Raw genomic sequence first — 20,282 nt, forward strand, 5'->3', positions numbered from 1 at the left:
TCTTAAAGGAACTTTAATATTGCAAATATGTAGTGATATCGGGATTGGACCAGAGTCAATTAAATCTAAATGCATAGATTTCACTGAGAAAATTCCGTTTACAGATAGTCTCCAGTGAATTGCATCTGGCTGATGAGAGAGTTGAATGTCCATCAACCTCCACACGAGATGCAACCGCGTACCCCATCGATCTCGTACTAAAGATCTCCTGAACTTGATGTTTAGAGGGACAGACTGTAATACTGTAGCAACATAAGCATCCTTTTTTTAGGGAAACAGCGGGACTCTACTGCGTGTTTTTATTAATTTTTAAAAAATAGAGTACAAAGGATAAGGTCTGTAAAAATAAAAGGAAGAACTATACATCGAAGAAACAAACAAAACTAATGAAACAAAGAAAATACAGAAAACAACAAATACAACAGCAGCATAGCAAATTATCTAAAGGATTTGATCCAAGTGTCAAATCCAGTGTATTCCTTCCTCTTGACTCTGTAGGTGCTCCATTTGAGTTCTTCTTTTAGCTTCTTTCTGCATCAGTATATACTTGGCTGTATATGTTGGAATATGTAATCATTCCTAGATTGCCCAACAGGTTAGGATGATAATCTCCATCGCATATGGTACGCTCAGCAGTTGCTTTAGGTTGCTAATTTTCTCCTGAATGCCTGTATGTGCCGGTAGCCAGTTGGTGCAAATGTAGCTCCAGCACAATTGTGCAAATTGACAATGAAAGAAAAGGTGATCCCTTGTCTCTAGGTGCAAAGGTTAACACATGCTTCTATGCAAAAATAATAATTGCGAGAGTTAAACTGTGTAACAATTAGCTGGGTGCACCTCAGGTGCAAAGGTTGGAGGACATAACAAAAGAAATTGAGATCGATGGACATAACAAACATTCGAGATGGGACTAGAAAGTGGATCAGTGGTTACGATGGGAACCTTACCGTGAGGAGCTTTGCCACTGAATTGGTGTTGCTGAAAACGGTCGGCGTGTACTTACACCTGTCGGCCGAGCAAATGGCAGTTTGAATTCCATGGCGCATGCACGTGCGTACGCACGTAATCAAGCAAGAGATTTGAAATGTATACTCGTATATATTTAGCCTCTAGTCATTGAGACCGTTCCAAGAGTTTGACAAAGCTCAACCACTGGAACGTACGGACACGCTTACTTAGGCATGCATGCACGTACGTCAAACATACTCGGTGTTTCCAGTGGACACACGCTAGCAAGGCGCATGAGAAATACAAAATGCGGCCGGGTCTATCTATCGACTATTCATGGCCATCACATTCACGGTCGATGAGACTAGCTAACTCCATGAGCTATGCCAGCCGAGGAAGGAACATGTGTGTACTTGTCTTGCCAGCTTTTGTGTGCCGCGTGCAAGACTAATCCAAATATCTAATTAACCAAGTGGAGCTAGCAGCTAAGTGTGGTAGACGTTAAAGTCAATGCATGGTGTTTAATTTTAATATCAAGTAGTAGTACACCATAGTAGTACTAGTACTGTTTGCAGTCATCTTCGTGCTAATCAACGACGGTGCCGACTTCTTAACTGACAATTAAGCTAACCCTTGAACATCACATGGCTAATTCCAATGTGACAGCGGCCGCTCATACTTTTTGGCCGCCGTGTCACCTTTCGTCAAGTCTACCCACAGTCTTCTCTCTGGCGCGGCGATCTATTGGCAATGTATATATTGTACGTGTATACCTTTCTTTGTCATTTGCGTTTTGTTCCTCGTGGAGGCTTCCACTCCCTCTGTTTCAAAATACTTTACATAATAGTTTTTTCTCAGTCGTATTTTGTGAAGTTTGATCAAGTTATATAAAAAATAATACTATCAATGTGCACAGCGCCAAACCAATATATTTAGATCCTTCATTAAATGTATTTCCAAACTGCATTTATTTTTGTATTTCAGATTTTGATATTATTTCAATAAGAGTTGTTCAAGCAGGACAGAGTTTGACTTAAGACAAAACTAACATAGAAAGTATTTTGAAATGGGTAGTACTTGTATATTCCAGTTTATATGAAAATCCGTCGTGTTTGCGTGAAATGGGTAGAAACTAGAACAAACTTGCTTAAGTGGTACTATCTCTTCAAACAAATTAGGTCACTGCTTTTGAAGAAATTCTGCTAAACCACGTAAAAAGTGCCACATCCTCAGTCCTAAAGGAAGGATGTAAAGTGGAATCCACTATTGAAAGGATGAAGCTAGTTTGTCATGCACATAGTACCTATCGTAACTTTGGAATTCCATACACCCATATTAGCTTTTTCGACTAGGTGCACGTGCACGTGCACATAGGTTGTGTGTTGGATGTGAATTCCCGTAATATCCTACCGACTCGTGTGACTTTTTATCCTGCTGAACCGAGTGAAAAAGCCGTAAAAAGGCAGGCAGGCACCCCAAGGTCGTGGTGCCTCGCCGGACGGCATCTCGCTCGTGTCGCATGCCTCCAAACTCCAAAGCTTCTACGGCGCCGCAGTGCGTCGCAACACACATTCGACTAGTTAATCCAATCACGTGGTACATGTGGATGCTCACGTGTCAATCGAGCAAAAATTTCAAACATGTAGTTTCATAACTTACGTAAGAGTTAAATTTTTTAGCAAAGTTTGGTACGGTTGTACATATAATCTCTAGTACGTAGTAGCGTTTATCAGCTGCCTATAAGTAGCCTTCGTCTACTCCCTCTGTTCCATAATATAAAACATTTTTTGACACTAGTCATTCTATAATGTAAGATGTTTTTTGACACTATACTAGAGTTAAAAAAACGTATTATGGAACGGAGACAGTAAAATTTATCACTTGATTAGTTTGCTCCGAATAGTATGTACGTACACCGTCTCGTCTACGGGAATTAGTTACCGGCAGCGTTCGTTTTTCAACGGCATGCTGCCACAGTTGCCGCGTAGAGCAACCATCCAATCCAAAGGTCCCCAGGAATTATTGCCTCTTCTGGTTGTTGTTTTCTCAAACCTGCCAAAAACGTCAAAGCCCGGTTGAACTCTGAACAGAATGGGCAAAGTCGACCAGACATCGACGACATGTCAAGTTTTTCTCCTGCCTAAGGATTCGGTTCTGTGGTATGGAATGTGAAACGAACACCCGATCACTATAAATTCTTGTTTTGAGTCATAATTTTTCTATAAAATGGTACGGGAAGTTCATCAGAAAAAGACCAGCCGTCCATATTAATTTGCTTATCTGAACGGACACCACCATATCGTTGTAACTAGGAGTGTCTCCAATTTGGTCGTCTAGGATGAAGTCGAATCAGCCATATGACATGAGTGATGATGTTGCTCTGTGGCCTCAATTTTTTTGTGGACGAGTGTTTATTGTGTGGTTTTTCACCCTCTTATCCTTATTTAATACTAGAGTGAGGTCTTTGGATCACGGTTCAAAAACTATAGCCCCCTCTCACTCACAAAACACTGTCGACTTTACATGGTTAGCATGGCGAGCCCAAAGAAGCTGTTGTAGACAAGCCAAAACATCTAGATACGTTCGCACAAGCCTCTTTGGTGCACCGAACTAAATGCTTGGCGAACCGGTCAATGCACTACGCGCTAGAGCAACTAGTCGATCGGCGCATAAAACTCAAACACTGCGACGACACACGAGAAACGTGTGATCTAACCCAGTTAAACCGCCTCCGGGTGAAATCTCAGGAAGGCAGGGAAAAGGGGACGCGGTGAGTTAATTGACAAGTAACTTGAGCGGATCCCCACGTAACTTCTTTCCTCCTTGGTGCAATGTCAAAGAGGCGGTGCCAAGCCCAGCTCGCAGCCACATCTTTTTCCGCGGAGTTCGTCGTCGGAATCCACAGGAAATCCCCGCGGCCGGTGAACAGTCGGAGTTGGGGAACCATTTTTCCTCGTGACAACAGTGTTCCTCGCTCATTCCCGACGCCGACTCAAAAACTGGAGACATCTCCTGCCTATAGGTTTTTGTTTTGAGTCATAATTTTTCTACCAAATGATATGGAAAGTTCACCGGAAAAAAACCAGCCGTCTATATTAATTTGCTTCTGTGAACGGACACCACCATGTCGTTATAACTAGGGGTGTCTTCAGTTTGGTCGTCTAGGATGAAGTCGAACTAGCCATATGACGTGAGTGATGATGTTGCTCTGTGGCCCCAATTTTTTTGTGGACGAGTGTTTATTGTGTGGTTTTTCGCCCTCTTCTCCTTATTTAATACTAGAGTGAGGTCTTTATACCACGGTTCAAAAACTATAGCCCCCTCTCACTCACAAAACACTGTCGACTTTACATGGTTAGCTCTGAGTGGAGCCAGACTTTGCCTCGAAAATTTGATCAAGGGACGGACACGTGGCAGCATGATAACTGTCGATGGTATCATGGCGAGCCCAAAGAAGTTGTTGTCGACAAGCCAAAACATTCAGAGACCTTCGCACATGCCTCTTTGGCGCACCGAACTAAATCATTGGCGAACCAGCCAATGCACTACGCGCTAGAGTAACTAGTCGATCGGCGCATACAACTCAAACACTACGACGACACACGAGAAACGTGTGATCTGACCCATTTAACCCGCTTCCGGGTGAAATCTCAGGAAAGCATGGAGAAGGGAACGCGGCGAGTTAATTAACAAGTAACTTGAGCGGATCCCCATGTAACTTCTTTCCTCCTTGGTGCAATGTCAAATAGGCGGTGCCAAGCCCAGCTCGCAGCCACATCTTTTTCCGGAGTTCGTCACGGAATCCACAGGAAATCCTTGCGGCCGGTGAACAGTCGGAGTCGGGGAACCATTTTTCCTCGTGACAACAGTGTTCCTCGCTCATTCCCGACGCCGACTCAAAAACTGGAGACATCTCCTACCTATAGGTTCTTGTTTTGAGTCATAATTTTTCTACGAAATGGTACGGGAAATTCACCGGAAAAAAACCGGCCGGCCATATTAATTTGATTCTGTGAACGGACACCACCATATCGTTATAACTAGAGGTGTCTCCAGTTTGGTCATCTAGGATGAAGTCAAACTAGCCATGTGACGTGAGTCATGATGTTGCTCTGTGGCCCCAATTTTTATTGTGGACGAGTGTCTATTGTGTGGTTTTTCGCTCTCTTCTCCTTATTTAATACTAGAGTGAGGTCTTTGGACCACGGTTCAAAAACTATAGCCCCCTCTCACTCACAAAACACTGTCGACTGTACATGGTTAGCTCTAAGTGGAGCCAGACTTTGCCTCGAAGATTTGATCAAGGGACGGACACGTGGCAGCATGATGACTATCGATGGTAGCATGGCGGGCCCAAAGAAGCTGTTGTAGACAAGCCAAAACATTCAGAGACCTTCGCACATGCCTCTTTGGCGCATCAAACTAAATCCTTGGCGAACTAGTCAATGCACTACGCGCTATAGTAACTAGTCGATCGGCGCATAAAACTCAAACACTACAACGACACACGAGAAACATGTGATCTGACCCATTTAACCCGCTTTCGAGTGAAATCTCAGGAAGGTAGGGAGAAGGGAACGCGGCGAGTTAATTGACAAGTAACTTGAGCGGATCCCCACGTAACTTTTTTCCTCCTTGGTGCAATGTCAAATAGGCGGTGCCAAGCCCAGCTCGCAGCCACATCTTTTTCTGGAGTTCGTCACGGAATCCGCAGGAAATCCCCATGGCCGGTGAACAGTCAGAGTCGGGGTACCATTTTTCCTCGTGACAACAGTGTTCCTCGCTCATTCCCGATGCCGACTCAAAAACTGGGGACATCTCCTACCTATAGGTTCTTGTTTTGAGTCATAATTTTTCTACGAAATGATATGGGAAGTTCACGGGAAAAAAACAGCCGTCCATATTAATTTGCTTATGTGAACGGACACCACCATGTCGTTACAACTAGGAGTGTCTCTAGTTTGGTCGTCTAGGATGAAGTCAAATTAGCCATATGACGTGAGTGATGATGTTGCTATGTGGCCTCAATTTTTTTTTTGCGGAGGAGTGTCTATTGTGTGGTTTTTTTGCCCTCTTCTCCTTATTTAATACTCCGTACTAGAGTGGGGTCTTTGAACCACGGTTCAAAAACTATAGCCCCTTCTCACTCACAATACACTGTCAACTTTACATAGTTAGCTATGAGTGGAGCCAGACTTTGCCTCGAAGATTTGATCAAGGGACGAACACGTGGCAGCATGATGACTATTGATCGATGGTAGCATGGCGAGTCCAAAGAAGCTGTTGTAGACAAGCCAAAACATCCAGAGACCTTCGCACATGCCTCTTTGGCGCACCGAACTAAATCCTTGGCGAACCAGTCGATGCACTACGAGCTAGAACACCTAGTCGGTCGGCGCATAAAACTCAAACATTGCAACGATATACGAGAAATGTGTGATCTAACCCATTTAACCCGCTTCCGGGTGAACTCTCAGAAAGGCAGGGGGAAGGGGACGCCGCGAGTTAATTGACAAGTAACTTGAGCTGATCCCCAACGTAACTTCTCTCCTTCCTGGTGCAACGTCAAAGAGGCGGTGCCAAGCCTAGCCCGCAGCCACATCTTTTTCCGCGAGTTCGTCGCCGGAATTCGCAGGAAATTCCCGCGGCCGGTGAACAGTCGGCATCTGGGATACAATTTTCCTCGTGACAACGGTGTTCCTCGCTCATTTCCGACGCTGACTCAAAAACTGGAGACATCTCCTGCCTAAAGGTTCTTATTTTGAGTCATATTTTTTCTACGAAATTGTTTGGGAAGCTCACCGAAAAAAACCAGCCACCCATATTAATTTGCTTATGTGAATGGACAGCACCATGTCGTTATAACTAGGGGTGTCTCCAGTTTGGTCGTCTAGGATGAAGTCGAATTAGCCCTATGACGTGAGTGATGATTTTGCTCTGTGGCCTTAATTTTTTGTGGACAAGTGTTTATTGTGCGGGTTTTCGCCCTCTTCTTCTTATTTAATACTAGAGTGAGGTCTTTGGACCACAGTTCAAAAACTATAGCCCCCTCTCACTCACAATACACTGTCAACTTTACATGGTTAGCTCTGAGTGGAGCCAGAGTTTGCCTCGAAGATTTGGTCAAGGGACGGACACGTGGCACCATGATGACCGTCGATCGATGGTAGCATGGCGAGCCCAAAGAAGCTGTTGTAGGCAAGCCAAAACATTCAGAGACCTTCACACATGCCTCTTTGTCGCACTGAACTAAGTCCTTTGTGAACCAGTCGATGCGCTACGCGCTAGAGCAACTAGTTGATCAACGCATAAAACTCAAACACTGCAACGACACACGAGAAACGTGTGATCTAACCCATTTACCCCGCTTCTAGGTGAAAACTCTGGAAGGCAGGGAGAAAGCGAGGAGGCGAGTTAATTGACAGGTAACTTGTGCGGATCCGTATATAACTTCTTTCCTCCTTGGTGCAATGTCAAAGAGGCGGTGCCGAGCGTAGCTCGCAGCCACATCTTTTTCCGCCAGTTCGTCGCCGGAATCCGCAAGAAATCCCCGCGGCCGGTGAACAGTCGGCGTCGGAGGAGTCATTTTCCTCGTGTCTACAGTGTTCCATGCTCATTCTCGACGCCGACTTCCCTCCCACCCGAATCCACCACGGCGGTCAAATCACGTCGCATCTCACCACACAGCCCGCGACCGCGACCTGTTCGTTCGTTGCCCGAACGCATCTGCGGCCCAGGAAGACTACCACGGGACGGCCCAGTGATGACAGAAGAGCTGGGCCGCGGCGACGAACTCAAGACCTGCTGACGAACCGGGCCGAAACTCCCCGGGCCCGGCCCGTCGCGTCGAGCTTCTTCGAGTTTCACTACGGCTACCTCTCTCCGGTCCCCTCCTCCTCTTCCCGTGTCCCATTTCAAACGGCCGACTCGCCTCCGTCCCCATCCCGTCCCGATCCGGCGGCGGCGCGGCGAAACCCTAGGCCCCCGGCGGAGCCCCGATGTGCGGGTGCGCGGATGCGCTCGTGAGGGCGGTGGTCGCCTTCTTCGACGCCGTCCTCGTCGACTGCTTCCTCTCCTGGTTCCGCCGCCGCCCCGGCCCCGACAGCCCGGCCTCCGCCCACCGGGTAAGCCAACCCTCCCTCTCCCTCTCTCCATCCCGCTTCCTCCCTCCTACGGCTCCTCGATTCAGTCGTGCTTCGAGCCCAGGCGGTGATGATGTTTTTGGTGCGGTCGCGTCTGTGCAGGATCCGCTCGTGCCCAAGGGCCGGGGAGGGGAGGCGCTCCCGGCCTCGGACGAGGAGAAAGGTATCCTCGATTGTCTCCATCAGATTTGCGATTTTGGCCTCATGGATTCGTCATTGGTGTGCTGTGGTTAACCCCTGCGTCGTTCGTTTCGATGCGTGCGTGGTGTTGCTTCAGGTTTTGCGGAGAGCACAGGGTCGAATGAGCAGTTGGCAGATGGCGACGACACCGACGAGGAGCTTCGGCGAGAGGTACGCCTACCAGAGCACCGCTAAACGAATTTCTGTTCGGTCACACGCGTGAGGAATGGCTGCGTGATATTGTTACTGTCTGTCAGGTTGTAGTTCTAGGTTCAGAACTCAAGGTTTCCAAATTACGCCTGTGCTTCCGCAATGCGTGCGATGTATGTGGATGGTTTATAGATGGAGAGATCAGGTTCACACAGTGCCTGGTGATAGCTAGGTGAACTCCTGCCCCTTTTTTGGGTCACAGATGTGGGGAATGGTCGTGCGCTTGCTTACTGTGACTGTCAGATTGTCGTTCCAGGCTGCTTTTGTGATTGCATATGTGTTACTGTATTTCCCCGACGCGCGCAATGTATATGGATAGTTTAGATGGAGAGATCAAGTTTACACAGTACCTGATAACTGAATGAATACATGTCCCTCTTTTGGGTCACAGATGTGGGGAATGTTTGTGTAAGACCATTTGGACTGTCCCATTGTAGTTCGACGGATCTAGCTTCATTTTTTCACTGTAAATATGTGGTACCTTTAGGTTCCCATCTGCTACAAGGTATCACTTTAGATTGAATTTGATCGTGCCTGTATTTCTGTATTGAGCATTATGGTAGTTTATAGGAAGGGGTTTAGGTTTGCCCAGTATCACACTGTACCTACTAGCTGTGGCATACAATTTTCCATGACAAGGGCTTCAGTTAGTGTATTTTGTCAAATGCACACTGCAAATAACTAGTTTATATCATTATATGTTATGACCAAATAAAAGGATGGTCCTGGAATTTCATAGACTGGGTGTTGTATATGGTAAATCATTCTTTTTATATGTTCTGGTTATAAAAATAGAAACTTCCTGTATGTTATGACCAAATAAAAGGATGGTTTATATGTTATTACCAAATAAAAGGATGGTTCTGGAATTTCATAGACTGGGTGTTGTATATGGTACTGTATTTCCCTGACGCGCACAATGTATGTGGATAGTTTAGATGGAGATATTAAGTTTACACAGTACCTGATAACTGAATGATCTTATGTCCCTTCTTCGAGTCACATATGTGGGAATGTTTGTGCAACCATTTTGACGGTCCCAGTGTAGTTCGACGGATCTAGGTTCATTGTTTTATTGTAATTTGTGTTACCTTTAGGTTTCCATCTGATACAAGGTAGCAGTTTAGGTTGAATTTGATTGTGCTGTATTTCTGTGTTCAGCATTATGGTAGTTTATATGAAGAGGTTTAGGTATACCCAGTATTTGCACTGTACCTACTAGCTGTGGCATACAATTTTCCATGGCAAGTGCTTTAGTTAGTGTATTTTGTCAAATGCACACTGCAAATAACTACTTTATATGTTATGACCAAATAAAAGGATGGTTCTGGAATTTCATGCACTGGGTGTTGTATATGGTAAATCATTCTTTTTATATGTTCTGGTTATAAAAATAGAAACTTCCTGTGTTTCTTTTTGACTGCATGAAAGCAAATGTGTGGCTGGCATAGCCAATATACCCACAGCTGTATGTGCATTTGCATTTTTGTAAAGTATATCTGTAAAATTTACATTTTAATTGTCCTGTAGCTGTATAAGTAAATCCAATGTTTTCAAGAGTTCACGAGCTTGATTCATTGCACCTGCTGATAATAATTCTATTTTAAGCATTGGAACATATGGGCTTAGTCCAGAATTTTTCATTCTTCCTAGCCCTTTCTTATTGGGAAAGCTCACTGGTGCTGGTATTATTGACCAAAATGTACAGTCTGTTCTGATCTCTTATATTTTTATTTTCTGCATTTGTTTACTTTTTATGTTCTGGCAGTACCTGACTTTGTTTTCAGAGCTTGGGAGTATGTTGTAAAATATTCCAAGAACTGAGGCGTTTTTATATTCTATCCTAATTTGAAATTTTCATGTGGCTCTTAAATCCACCCAGGCAGCTCACCTCCAGTTGTACGGCACAATATCGCAAACCCCGGCTGAACTTCGGAATGTGTCATATGAAAGTAATTCTGAATCCGCTAATGAGGTGGGGACAGTATCTATGGAATAATTTTGTTATTAGTTTCATATCTCTGATGCCTTCTTTTTGGATATGCAGTCTGATGACATGTCCATCAATGCACTTGCAAGGGGAGGAACATCAGTGTCTGGATTTAATTCATCTGAATGGTAATAACTGCCCCAGTTTTCCTATATGTTTGGACTTCCTTTAACATGGTTTGATGATGTTATATAATTGATGCCTATGTCAACCTTTCAGCTTCAAATGTGAGGAGGATTTGATGACTGAACTTGAAGTTTTACAAGATAAATCACTTGATTCTGTTCCTCGATCAGTTCTCCGTGATAAGTCCCCATTCTGGAGCATGCAAAATAGGTTCTCTGACTGCAATGGTTCACCCTTCCCGACACCTTTGGTTCTCAGAGATGATATGCAGACCCCTGGAACAATTTATGCTTCACACACAGGGTCTACTATCTCTAGGAAGCGTGTGCGCACCCGCAAACAGTTTATCTATCCTGTCTTGAGACCCATTGAGAACAAGCTTCAGCAAATGGAACCGCCAGAAGATTCTTCACCAATGCTGCCCTCCAGTTCTCCAAAACGTACAAATTTGGGAGCAGATCATATCAAGAAACTGCAGCAGACCTCTTCAAATTCAGTCACTAAGGTGGGATTCTCAAAATCAGTGCCATTCAGTTTTCCCAGTGAGAATGCTTCATACCAAGAAAAAGGATCACCCCCTTCGGAGGAGTCGAAGTGCCAAACCAGAAGCCCAAATCTGTTGGATGGTGGAGCTCTATCAAAATCAAATTCAGATGAAAAGCGTGCTGCAATGAGTCTGACTCACTGGCTAAAACCTTCATCCACAGACAATGAGAATCAAGGTGTTGTCACTTCATCTGCTTCCGACCAACCGCGCGATGAGAACACGCTTTTCACGGAGAGCCCCGTCTTCACGGCAGCTTCTGGGATGGACGCAGATGTCGATAACCCTACTCCAAGGTTTCCCAAGGCATGGGATGGCAATGGCATTCCAAACACGACCACCAAATACAAGGAGGTATGTGCTCTGATGGTTTATGGTTTGTCCAGTAATGCATACCCAAACTTATGGTTAACATGAGCTAACCATTCTAAGATGTCACTGGTGTTAGGATCAAAAGGTCAGCTGGCATGCGACACCATTCGAGGAGAGGCTGTTGAGGGTTTTGTCGGATGAGCAGCCTAACGCTCCGAGGTTTGTTCCTTTCTATACATGGACGCAATTTAGGCCTGTTGTTTTTGCTTTTTCAGCCCTTTTGCCATGCATCAAACTACTTGCCACCAACCCATTGCGCATTTCACTGATCAATCTGGTGCTAACATCATGGTTCTAACACAGGAAACTTATCAGAGGAGACTTGTTTCTTGTAGAGGAGGAGACCTGATGGTGGAGGAAGCTGAATATAATCGGCAAGAGCTCCCAATCCAAATGTTGATATATGTCAGTCCTCAACCTTTGAAGCTGCGCGCCTGAATGCTATATCTTTTTTTGTCACTCCACCATATACCTGTCACCAAAATTTCGCCTTCACCGTGATGCAATGTTACATACTGTTGTAGCTTGTAAGATGTAAGAAATGTTACTTAGCTGTCCTGTCTGTCTGTAATACCCTTTCTGCTGCATACACAATACTGTTGTAGCTTGTGACTGCTCACACTGAGCAGTGAGTGAGCTGACGTTACACCTTACAGCGAGCACACTGAGACGTCTCAGTGTCCCCTTTTTGCCTTGTTCTGAACAGTTGTTATACCAAATTCATTTATGGAATTACCATGAGTTCATGTCTCAGTAGTTGTTACCAAGTTTAGTTCTGGGATCATCATGAGTTCATGAATCATCATGTATCATCATGAGTTCATGAATCGTCATGTTCCTCGGTTTTTATAATGCTCGGCTGTGTTCCGCGGTTACAAATACAAAACTGGCATGCTGTTATACAAATGTCATGGTCACAGGAACATCAGTTCTGTGTAACTCTGGCATCTGAACCGTTTACAACTATACATTTTTCACATGTTTCAACTTCTTTTTCCTCTCCGAAAGGCAGGTCGTATGTATACAAAAATGTTACATACAGGCATTAAAAAAATTGTTGCACACACTGCGTGTAGAAGTGTAGTCCTAAACAACTCATTGCCAAGCACCTTTTCTGGTGTGGGTGCTGGCTCTGTATCTGTACACGAAATCACTCTGTCGAAGCGTGCACTTCTTGCCCTACTTGGAGCCATCTCTCTGCGACGGTCTCTTCTTGTCCGCTCAAGCCGTCTTCATAGTTCAACAGGACACCAAACAAAATCTTGCCCTGGAAACATATGAACAGCATAAAAAATTTACACGGTGAAAAATGCAAGTGCCGGCTCGCTCAACAGGCAGGCGACTCACCTTTTCTCGTCGGTAGGAGGCCAGCGTTGCCAGCGGTTCCTTGGACTTGATCACCTGCCCCGCGTTCTGATGTAGGTTGATCATCTGGCAACGGTTGCATCCTCCCATGGACTGCACACAAACAGTCCGACAAACAGGAGTGATTCAGCAACATTTGGTGAACAGGTGTGATATGTCTAAATAGCTAGCATCAGGATTTTGTTAATTAAGGAGCTTGATCACTCTGAAGTTCTAACAAGGAAGTTCAATTGTGTGCACAAAAAACCCTTCTGTCGATGGATGCTGAAAGGAGAAGAACACTTACAGTAAAATAGGCATCTCCAATGTGAAGCCTCTTCCAGTTATCCTCTCTGTATGGCGTCGAGCCAGAGATAACGATGTTGGGACGAAATCTCATTGCATCAACAAGAACGTGCTGCTTACCATTTCCATTGCCTGCAAAATGTTTACATCATGTTACCCAAGAAAATGCTGTGCAAATAAGACTATTATCTGAGGCAGTCAAAATTGCTAATTATCCAATGATTTCAATGAACAATTAGAGCCCTTTTTGGTCATTTTGCAATAAGTAGGGAACGGGGAAAGAAAATTGCATACTTGAACTAAGCCGACTGTTGAGGTCAGAGACGCTCTCTTCAGATATTAGCAGCAATTGTCCTTCGTTGACAAAATTAAGTTTGCTTCGAGTATCCCTGCATAGACGACCGTTCTTGCCAGTAGATGTGCAGAAACTGTTCTTGGAGCTTGAACATCTCATAAAGGTACAATGGCGTCCAATAGCTTCACTGAACCATGTGTTTACCTTCTCATCATAACTTTCTACCTCGTACCTGAAGCAAATTCCAGGATTATTCTAAGTCTGAAGCTAAGTGAAAAACTCGAGGCCGTCTCCAAATAAAAAGGCAACATCGAATAAACCCAACACCAAATGGTGAATGGAAAGGAAGTTGATCAAATAATGTAAAAACTGGTACGGTTCTTACCTTTGGCCATACACATCTACTTCTGCAGTTAGATGAATCAGATTTTCCAGAAGAGAAATCTGCAATTTATCCTTTCGTTTAGGTGACTCTACAAAGAGCTTCCCAAGCTCCAGGTTGATCAATGTGCGGATAGAGGCCAACTCTGGTACCTGAAGAATATGGAAGTCAACTCACACTAAAAAGAAATCCTGACAGGCAGGTTCGCCAACAAACTTTGAACAAAATATCTAAAATGTAAAAAAGTTCTTCCATTCAAGTTTGCTTTGTTCATGTCTAGGATGCATAATCTGTCTTCACCTTCTGTAACCATACTATTTGTTTTACTGGAGAGCTCAAGAAATCTAACAAAATGAACAAAGTAGTGGGTAGTTGCAAATTTTTGCTTTCAGCTTTTGGGACAGCATTGAGGTGTTATCCATAAGGTTGAACACAAAGAAAGCAGGAATAATTCAATTACCTTTTTTTGAGTCAAAATTTCACCACCTGATCCTTGAAGAAGCCATTCTCTGTCATATTTTAAGCCTAGGTAAATAAGACAACATGGTTTATAAAACGTCAGTTTATGGCCACCAACATCGCTGTAACCAAAGATACAAATGAAAGAATAAGCCATGCTATAGAATGCACACATACCACCAGCGGCCAGCGGCCAACTCTGCACGCTAAATCCTTGGCAAGACTTCACAGGATAAATAATTATGGACTTTAAGCGAACATCTGGAACAACTTGCTGACTCTGATTGTCTGCAATTAAAATTTATATGAACTAAACTGGTAAAAACATGCCAACAGATATACAATCCAGTAATCCATCACTAATTTCAAATCATAAAGCAATTACCTACTAAGTTAAGAGTGTTCATACTCAACGCGTGCCCATTACTGGATGCTATTGGTTTAGACACAAAAGAAGACTGCAGAAACTTCAGAAATTCCTAGAAAAGAAAAGATTGCTGATAAGTGATAACTCCTTAGAGAGGATCTAAGTAACAGAAATTTTGATAAATGCCACAGCAAACTTATTAAAATCATACCTCCGCATCTTGATAAGTGGAAATGTACCCAAATGATATTCTGACAGCACCAGTTGGTTTTCCTTTTATTACGTCATTATCATCCCAACAAACATGCCCAGCCTGGCAAGTAAATACACATTTACGTTATTATGATATGAAGCATCTATAATGATATATGATTATTGATGTGTTAATTAGATAAGTCTGTAAGGTGTACCTCAAAGTTAGAAACTAGATCCGAGTGAGACAAGCCAAGATACTTAGCACAAGCGCCAGGGTTACAGAAGCAGCCCGTCTGCAAGACAGATGAGGGAAAATAAACCAAGGAACCAACATTAGGTAACAGGCCGGCATAGGTAGAATGGAAGCTGAGTTTATACACTTACACGCAGATGAATTCCTGACAAGGAAGCAAGCTTCTCCACCTCACGGTATCCAAACCAGGTGCCATCTTCTCTTTTCAAATTGAATGTGATTGTAGGGCTCATCTTTAAATCTGCCACCTAAAGCATATGTGATAGCAAAAATGAATAGAGCTAACATATTTCACGTAAGAAGCCTAGAATATCATGTTCATAATGTCTGGCTCTTATATTGGTGGCAAGTGTCAGCCACTTTCTACAGGTGGAAGAAACAGAAAAATAGCAACAGTACATCTTAAAGAAGGCATTAAAATAACTTGATTTTTTATACCTTAGATGGTTCTAGTCCATAGATTATGCAAACATTTTTCTTATTTCTGTGCTTCATGTCCAGCATTTTCTTTCTCACATATGTAGCAAGAGATGATGTGTGCCTACAAGAGAAAAACAGAGTGTTTACAGAGAACATCCAAGGCAGAATATTAGGACCAAACTATCATTAATAGATACCGTGCAATGGCAGAGGTAGTTAGCATCTCAATTATCTTAAAACCATGCCGAAGAGAAGCTATGCTTAAGAACGAGATTGTTCCATCCTCAAGAACTTGTTCGATGTTCTTTCTTTTCTGAACAAAGTCAATGTCAGCAATTGAAGCAGCTACCGTTCCTACAGATGTTACACAAATTTAAAAACAAAATTAGTGACAAATTATAAGATAAATAGAACATCGAAATTAAGTAGGGCAACACAAAACCTCCACTGAAGTATGTCTTGTTGAGCAAACTGGCAGCCTCTGTCAAAACAGAAAATATGAAAGATGTCATAAAGCTGACACTATTGGGAAGATTGCCAACAATTAAGTAAAGTTTTTTGTAATAATTTAATTAACGTTAGGATATTTGATGTAGTTTATAGCATGTGAAAATACAACATAGCTATTATGCCAAGTTAAAGTGATAAGTACTTGTTGCATACCGTTTTTTATAATTAGAGCACCAAGACCAGTTGGATAGCCAAATATCTGCAATTTGCCAAAATATAGCAATTGGTCACATCTCTAGGACCAAGATTTCAAGCCAATAATAGGTGCATATAGATTTACCTTGTAGAACGAACAGACAACAAAATCAGCAGGATACACATCTAAATTTGGTGGTTCAGTTGCACATCCTTTTGCAGCATCTATCAGAACCATCCATTGACCCCTGCATTTTGTGTAATTAGTAAGTATGGTCAAGGTACTTTAAGTTCCACTAAAAGAGGATGATAACCCTTAGAGAAATTGATTGTCTTGTCCAAAGCATGGCTTTATATTTATCAACCATCTTACTGCTGCTGCTGCGAAGGGAGCCCCACAAGATTTCCTTCCTTGATAAGCTTGACCAAGTTAAGGTTGAATTTCTGTCCGGAGAAATTGCACTCAGAAGGAAATGCAAACAGATTCCAATTGTTTTCTACACCACAGGGAGAAAAAATAAATTAAGATTTAAAATGATAATAAGTTAATAACTACACCAGCACAGATGTTTAATGAAATGAGTGGAACTTTAAATTTGGCTTCCGTTTTTGCTATATGTAACTCATCCGTAGATTTTTATTGTTCCACATAATCACTTTCAGAGTTTGAAGAAGGAACTTCTGCAGTTAGATATTTGAGTTATTTATGTACATTGCATGGTAGTATGGTACAACAATTGGGCTTGAAATGCCAATTAAATGAATAAAACACGTGTATTAGAAAACATTCCTAGAATGCGGACAAATAAGTTGCATCTAGCTTGTGGAAGCTTCATAGTTCTCTAAAAAAATAAATCTAAAAATGATAAAGCAAGACAATCAATTCTATAAAAAATATAAGCTCTAGCCCATTGATCAACTAGTATAACAGAACATAAGATCTTGCTAGTATGTGATTAACGATAGATGCCATCCTGACAAACTTTACCTGAAACCGTTGAAAGGCTTCCATTCTGACAATTCTGCGAAAGGACATCTCCACCTCTTCTTTGGTTTGAGTGTCTGGAGATCTTAAACAAACCGGAACTAGGACTTCCATGGTTCTTTTCAAGACCCTTATCCTCTTCAATATCAACTGCCAATGCAGTTGCTCCTTTGCTCAAAGCATATCTATAAATACATTAAGGACACACGAATTCTACAAGATCCCCTGCATCAACGTGAACTTCTCAACTTTGTGGATAGAGTGCGAACCATTTTTCTTCCTAAATTTCAAATTTGAAAAACTATTGAGCATGCTGAATTTAAAAGGAACCCATCGTGCTATTGCAGCTTCTATGTCAGCAGAGGTGATATGCTTCAACTAGGCAGACAAGTAAAGTTGTGATCTGGTACTGAGAATTTTAACGGAAGGATACTCTCTTATCCCAAGTACACTATTATGATTCTCCATTGTGTACATGTAACAGCTTTCTCTACTCCATGGAAAACATTCACCAACAAGTTTCAGAGCCGCTGTTGCCCCGGAGGTGAATATGCATTTGTAGTCTCTTGGAGATGCATTGAAGTATTTTAGGACCTGTGTAAGATAAATTCTGCATCATAACCAAGAAAAAAGCTGACTGCAAACTTACTCAAATGCATGGAATAGAGCAAGATGTTGGCAAATCACAGTATCCTTCAAACTTTCAATCACAATGACAGGTGCATACTTTATCAATACTCTCCTCATTTAGCTATATGTAGTTTGAGCATTTCTAAACTTACTGTAAGTTGAGACAGACACTAGTAGCTACATTAGGACATGAATGGAATATGTACAGCAAATAACCTCATCAGCATTGGCTTTTCCTTACACAGAAACTGATGCTATGGCGTTTGGTCTTAGAAATGTTTATTGTCGTTGATTATGTAAACAGGACTGACAAGATACAAGCCAGAAAGGTACCTGATGGCGCGCAGCAGTAACTTGGTCAGTCGCGGCCATGCTCGAGTCACTCTGGCTATCTAACAAACACGTCAAGGGCCACATCCTCAAGAACTCGCAACGCAACATCAATAGCAAGAAATAAAACAATGTCTCTCGACAACGCGAGCTAAGGATACGAGGGTTGCCATAGAAATTGGAAGTGAGGTCCTTGACGACATCGGCCATCTGCGGCTCCGAGTACAGCGCCGCACCGGCATGGTCCAGGTACACCGTCCCTGCTCCCCACAATCAAGCAAAACACACAATTAAATGCTATGAACTTCCTCCACACAACACCAGCACATTGATTTAACTGCCAAATCGCCATCACTCTCAGCTCAAGAATCATACTCCCTCCGTCCTGAATTACATGTTGCAGAAATGGATGTATCTAGATGATACATCCATTTCTGCCACAAGTAATTCCGAACTGAGGGAGTACTTTCTAGTAATCCAAAGAAAAATTCCAGTTTTCCCCCTGAAACTCTCTTGTATGAATAAATTGAGAGAAGCGTGAATGGGTTAAGCACCTTGGAGGCGCTTGAAGTCGGCGGCCCGCATCTGGTCGACGCCCCTGGGCGCGTCCGGGTAGCCGTAGTCGCCGCCGAACTGCTCCAAGAACTCCTCCCTGCTCTGCTCCATGCCTCCCTCCGTCCCGCCCTCGCCCCCCCCCCCCCCCCCCCCCCCCCCCCCCGAATCCTCCCAGCTCACACCGCGGCCGGAGCCGGAAAGGGCCGGCCGGATTAGCTGGAGCGAGCCCGAGGGGGATCCTGATTGATTCGGCGGCGAGAGTGGAGCTAGTGGCGGCAGGCGTGGCGCGCACTGGGCCAATTAGATTAGATTATTCTCCCTCGTGCCCGGAGTGGAGAAAGGGAGCCAGACGGCGGTGGTTGGGGCGCTCGGCGGGGGATTAAAAATTGCTTGCGTGTGGCGTCGGCGGACGGCGAGAGGCGGAGAGCGGGCGGTGGCTTGGCTACCTACGTAATGGCTCACGCACGGATTGACCCCTCCTAGTTCTCCCCCATTGGCTGCCCTCCCTCCCGTGGTCAATGGCGGGACACGAAGCTTCTGCGGACGCATCAATGGCGTCACATTCTCTCCTTTTTCTTTCCACAAGAATGCTAAGCAGTGATGATGTGGTAGGCGTCCGGGCCAGCTCACTTGAGCGCATTGTGAGTGCGATGCGATGGCCTGGCCCGCACGGTGGTGGGCTGGAACGTGCAGGCTGGGCCTGAACAACCCACCATTTGTCTGTCTCGTGTGGGACATTCCTAAATGTTGTCTCCGGCCTAATCTATAGCCTTCGAAGCCGGTTATTCAGATCTGATGAGGTTATGTTAATGTGTCATGTAGCTTTTGTTGGTTTGGTTGCTTGTGAAGTTAGGACTTTTCATTCACACTGTGGTGATGACTTTGTGATTTGACGGCATGCGCTTTCAGGGGATCATCACGGCCCAAGTACGTCAATCGCTCATAGCTTCTGAAAATAATTATAGGTAATCAAGTTCGTGCAGGTGAACGAGTGGCAGCATCGCTGCTCTAGTCCGATTGCAGTCTCTTTACTGATGTAGGCAGAATTTTGTCTTGCGAATATTGATGCCATGGAGAAGATGTTTCGAAGAGATTTCATTGTAACTACGCAAATGTCCAGACTGTTTTTTCGCTGTGATCTGTGCCAGATTTTTGTACATGACATGGTTTGGTGCAAGGTAACAGTAGCGGAGCTTGACAAGAATCTATGGGGGCCAAAGACAAGGAAAAAACAACTTCAACAAACAAGAACTTGTACCCTTCAGGAAAATTTATAATTATATTTACCCATATTGATCGCAAAATACATGTATGATTAGCAATATATATGCTTCATAAGAGAACTAAGCACACAAAAATATACAAGTTGCCGCTCAGACTTAGACATTGAATTCCGTTAAAATACCCCAAATTAGGTTAAATGAATAAGCATACTAATTGCTAAATACAAGATATTCCTAAATTTAGTGTTGCCCCCAATTTACTCGTACAAGCAACATGTAACATCCCAAATTTTTAATTTGGAATGTTATACATTAGGTTATCACTACATATCATATTTTTTTTGCTTTTGGCCTGATCCAAAAATTCTACACAACTCAAGG

At 43.5% G+C, this 20,282-nt stretch overlaps 2 protein-coding genes across 2 annotated transcripts; one reads left to right on the forward strand and one right to left on the reverse strand.

Annotated features, from left to right (window-relative positions):
- Positions 1-7,824: 7,824 nt before the first annotated feature.
- On the forward strand, positions 7,825-12,265 carry LOC125525154 (uncharacterized). The gene is made up of 8 exons (XM_048690173.2): positions 7,825-8,072; positions 8,193-8,253; positions 8,368-8,441; positions 10,363-10,455; positions 10,528-10,598; positions 10,690-11,494; positions 11,589-11,671; positions 11,816-12,265. Exons 1-8 carry the CDS (start codon positions 7,947-7,949, stop codon positions 11,859-11,861), a joined length of 1,359 nt encoding a protein of 452 aa, XP_048546130.2. The 5' UTR covers positions 7,825-7,946; the 3' UTR covers positions 11,862-12,265.
- A 158-nt stretch (positions 12,266-12,423) lies between these two features.
- Positions 12,424-18,835, reverse strand: ABA3 (molybdenum cofactor sulfurase (LOS5) (ABA3)). The gene is made up of 22 exons (XM_048690172.2): positions 18,678-18,835; positions 18,285-18,383; positions 18,127-18,185; positions 17,597-17,757; positions 17,167-17,348; positions 16,552-16,675; positions 16,324-16,426; positions 16,197-16,242; positions 15,976-16,014; positions 15,731-15,887; positions 15,552-15,654; positions 15,245-15,361; positions 15,076-15,153; positions 14,877-14,978; positions 14,684-14,777; positions 14,476-14,586; positions 14,300-14,364; positions 13,843-13,991; positions 13,457-13,689; positions 13,164-13,294; positions 12,860-12,970; positions 12,424-12,779 (listed from the first exon to the last, which is right to left on the reverse strand). Exons 1-22 carry the CDS (start codon positions 18,787-18,789, stop codon positions 12,663-12,665), a joined length of 2,493 nt encoding a protein of 830 aa, XP_048546129.2. The 5' UTR covers positions 18,790-18,835; the 3' UTR covers positions 12,424-12,662.
- Between the last annotated feature and the right edge of the window lie 1,447 nt (positions 18,836-20,282).

Source organism: Triticum urartu, chromosome 7A, assembly GCF_056163025.1.
Source record: "Triticum urartu cultivar PI428250 chromosome 7A, HENAU_Tu73, whole genome shotgun sequence".
Taxonomy (NCBI): domain Eukaryota; kingdom Viridiplantae; phylum Streptophyta; class Magnoliopsida; order Poales; family Poaceae; genus Triticum; species Triticum urartu.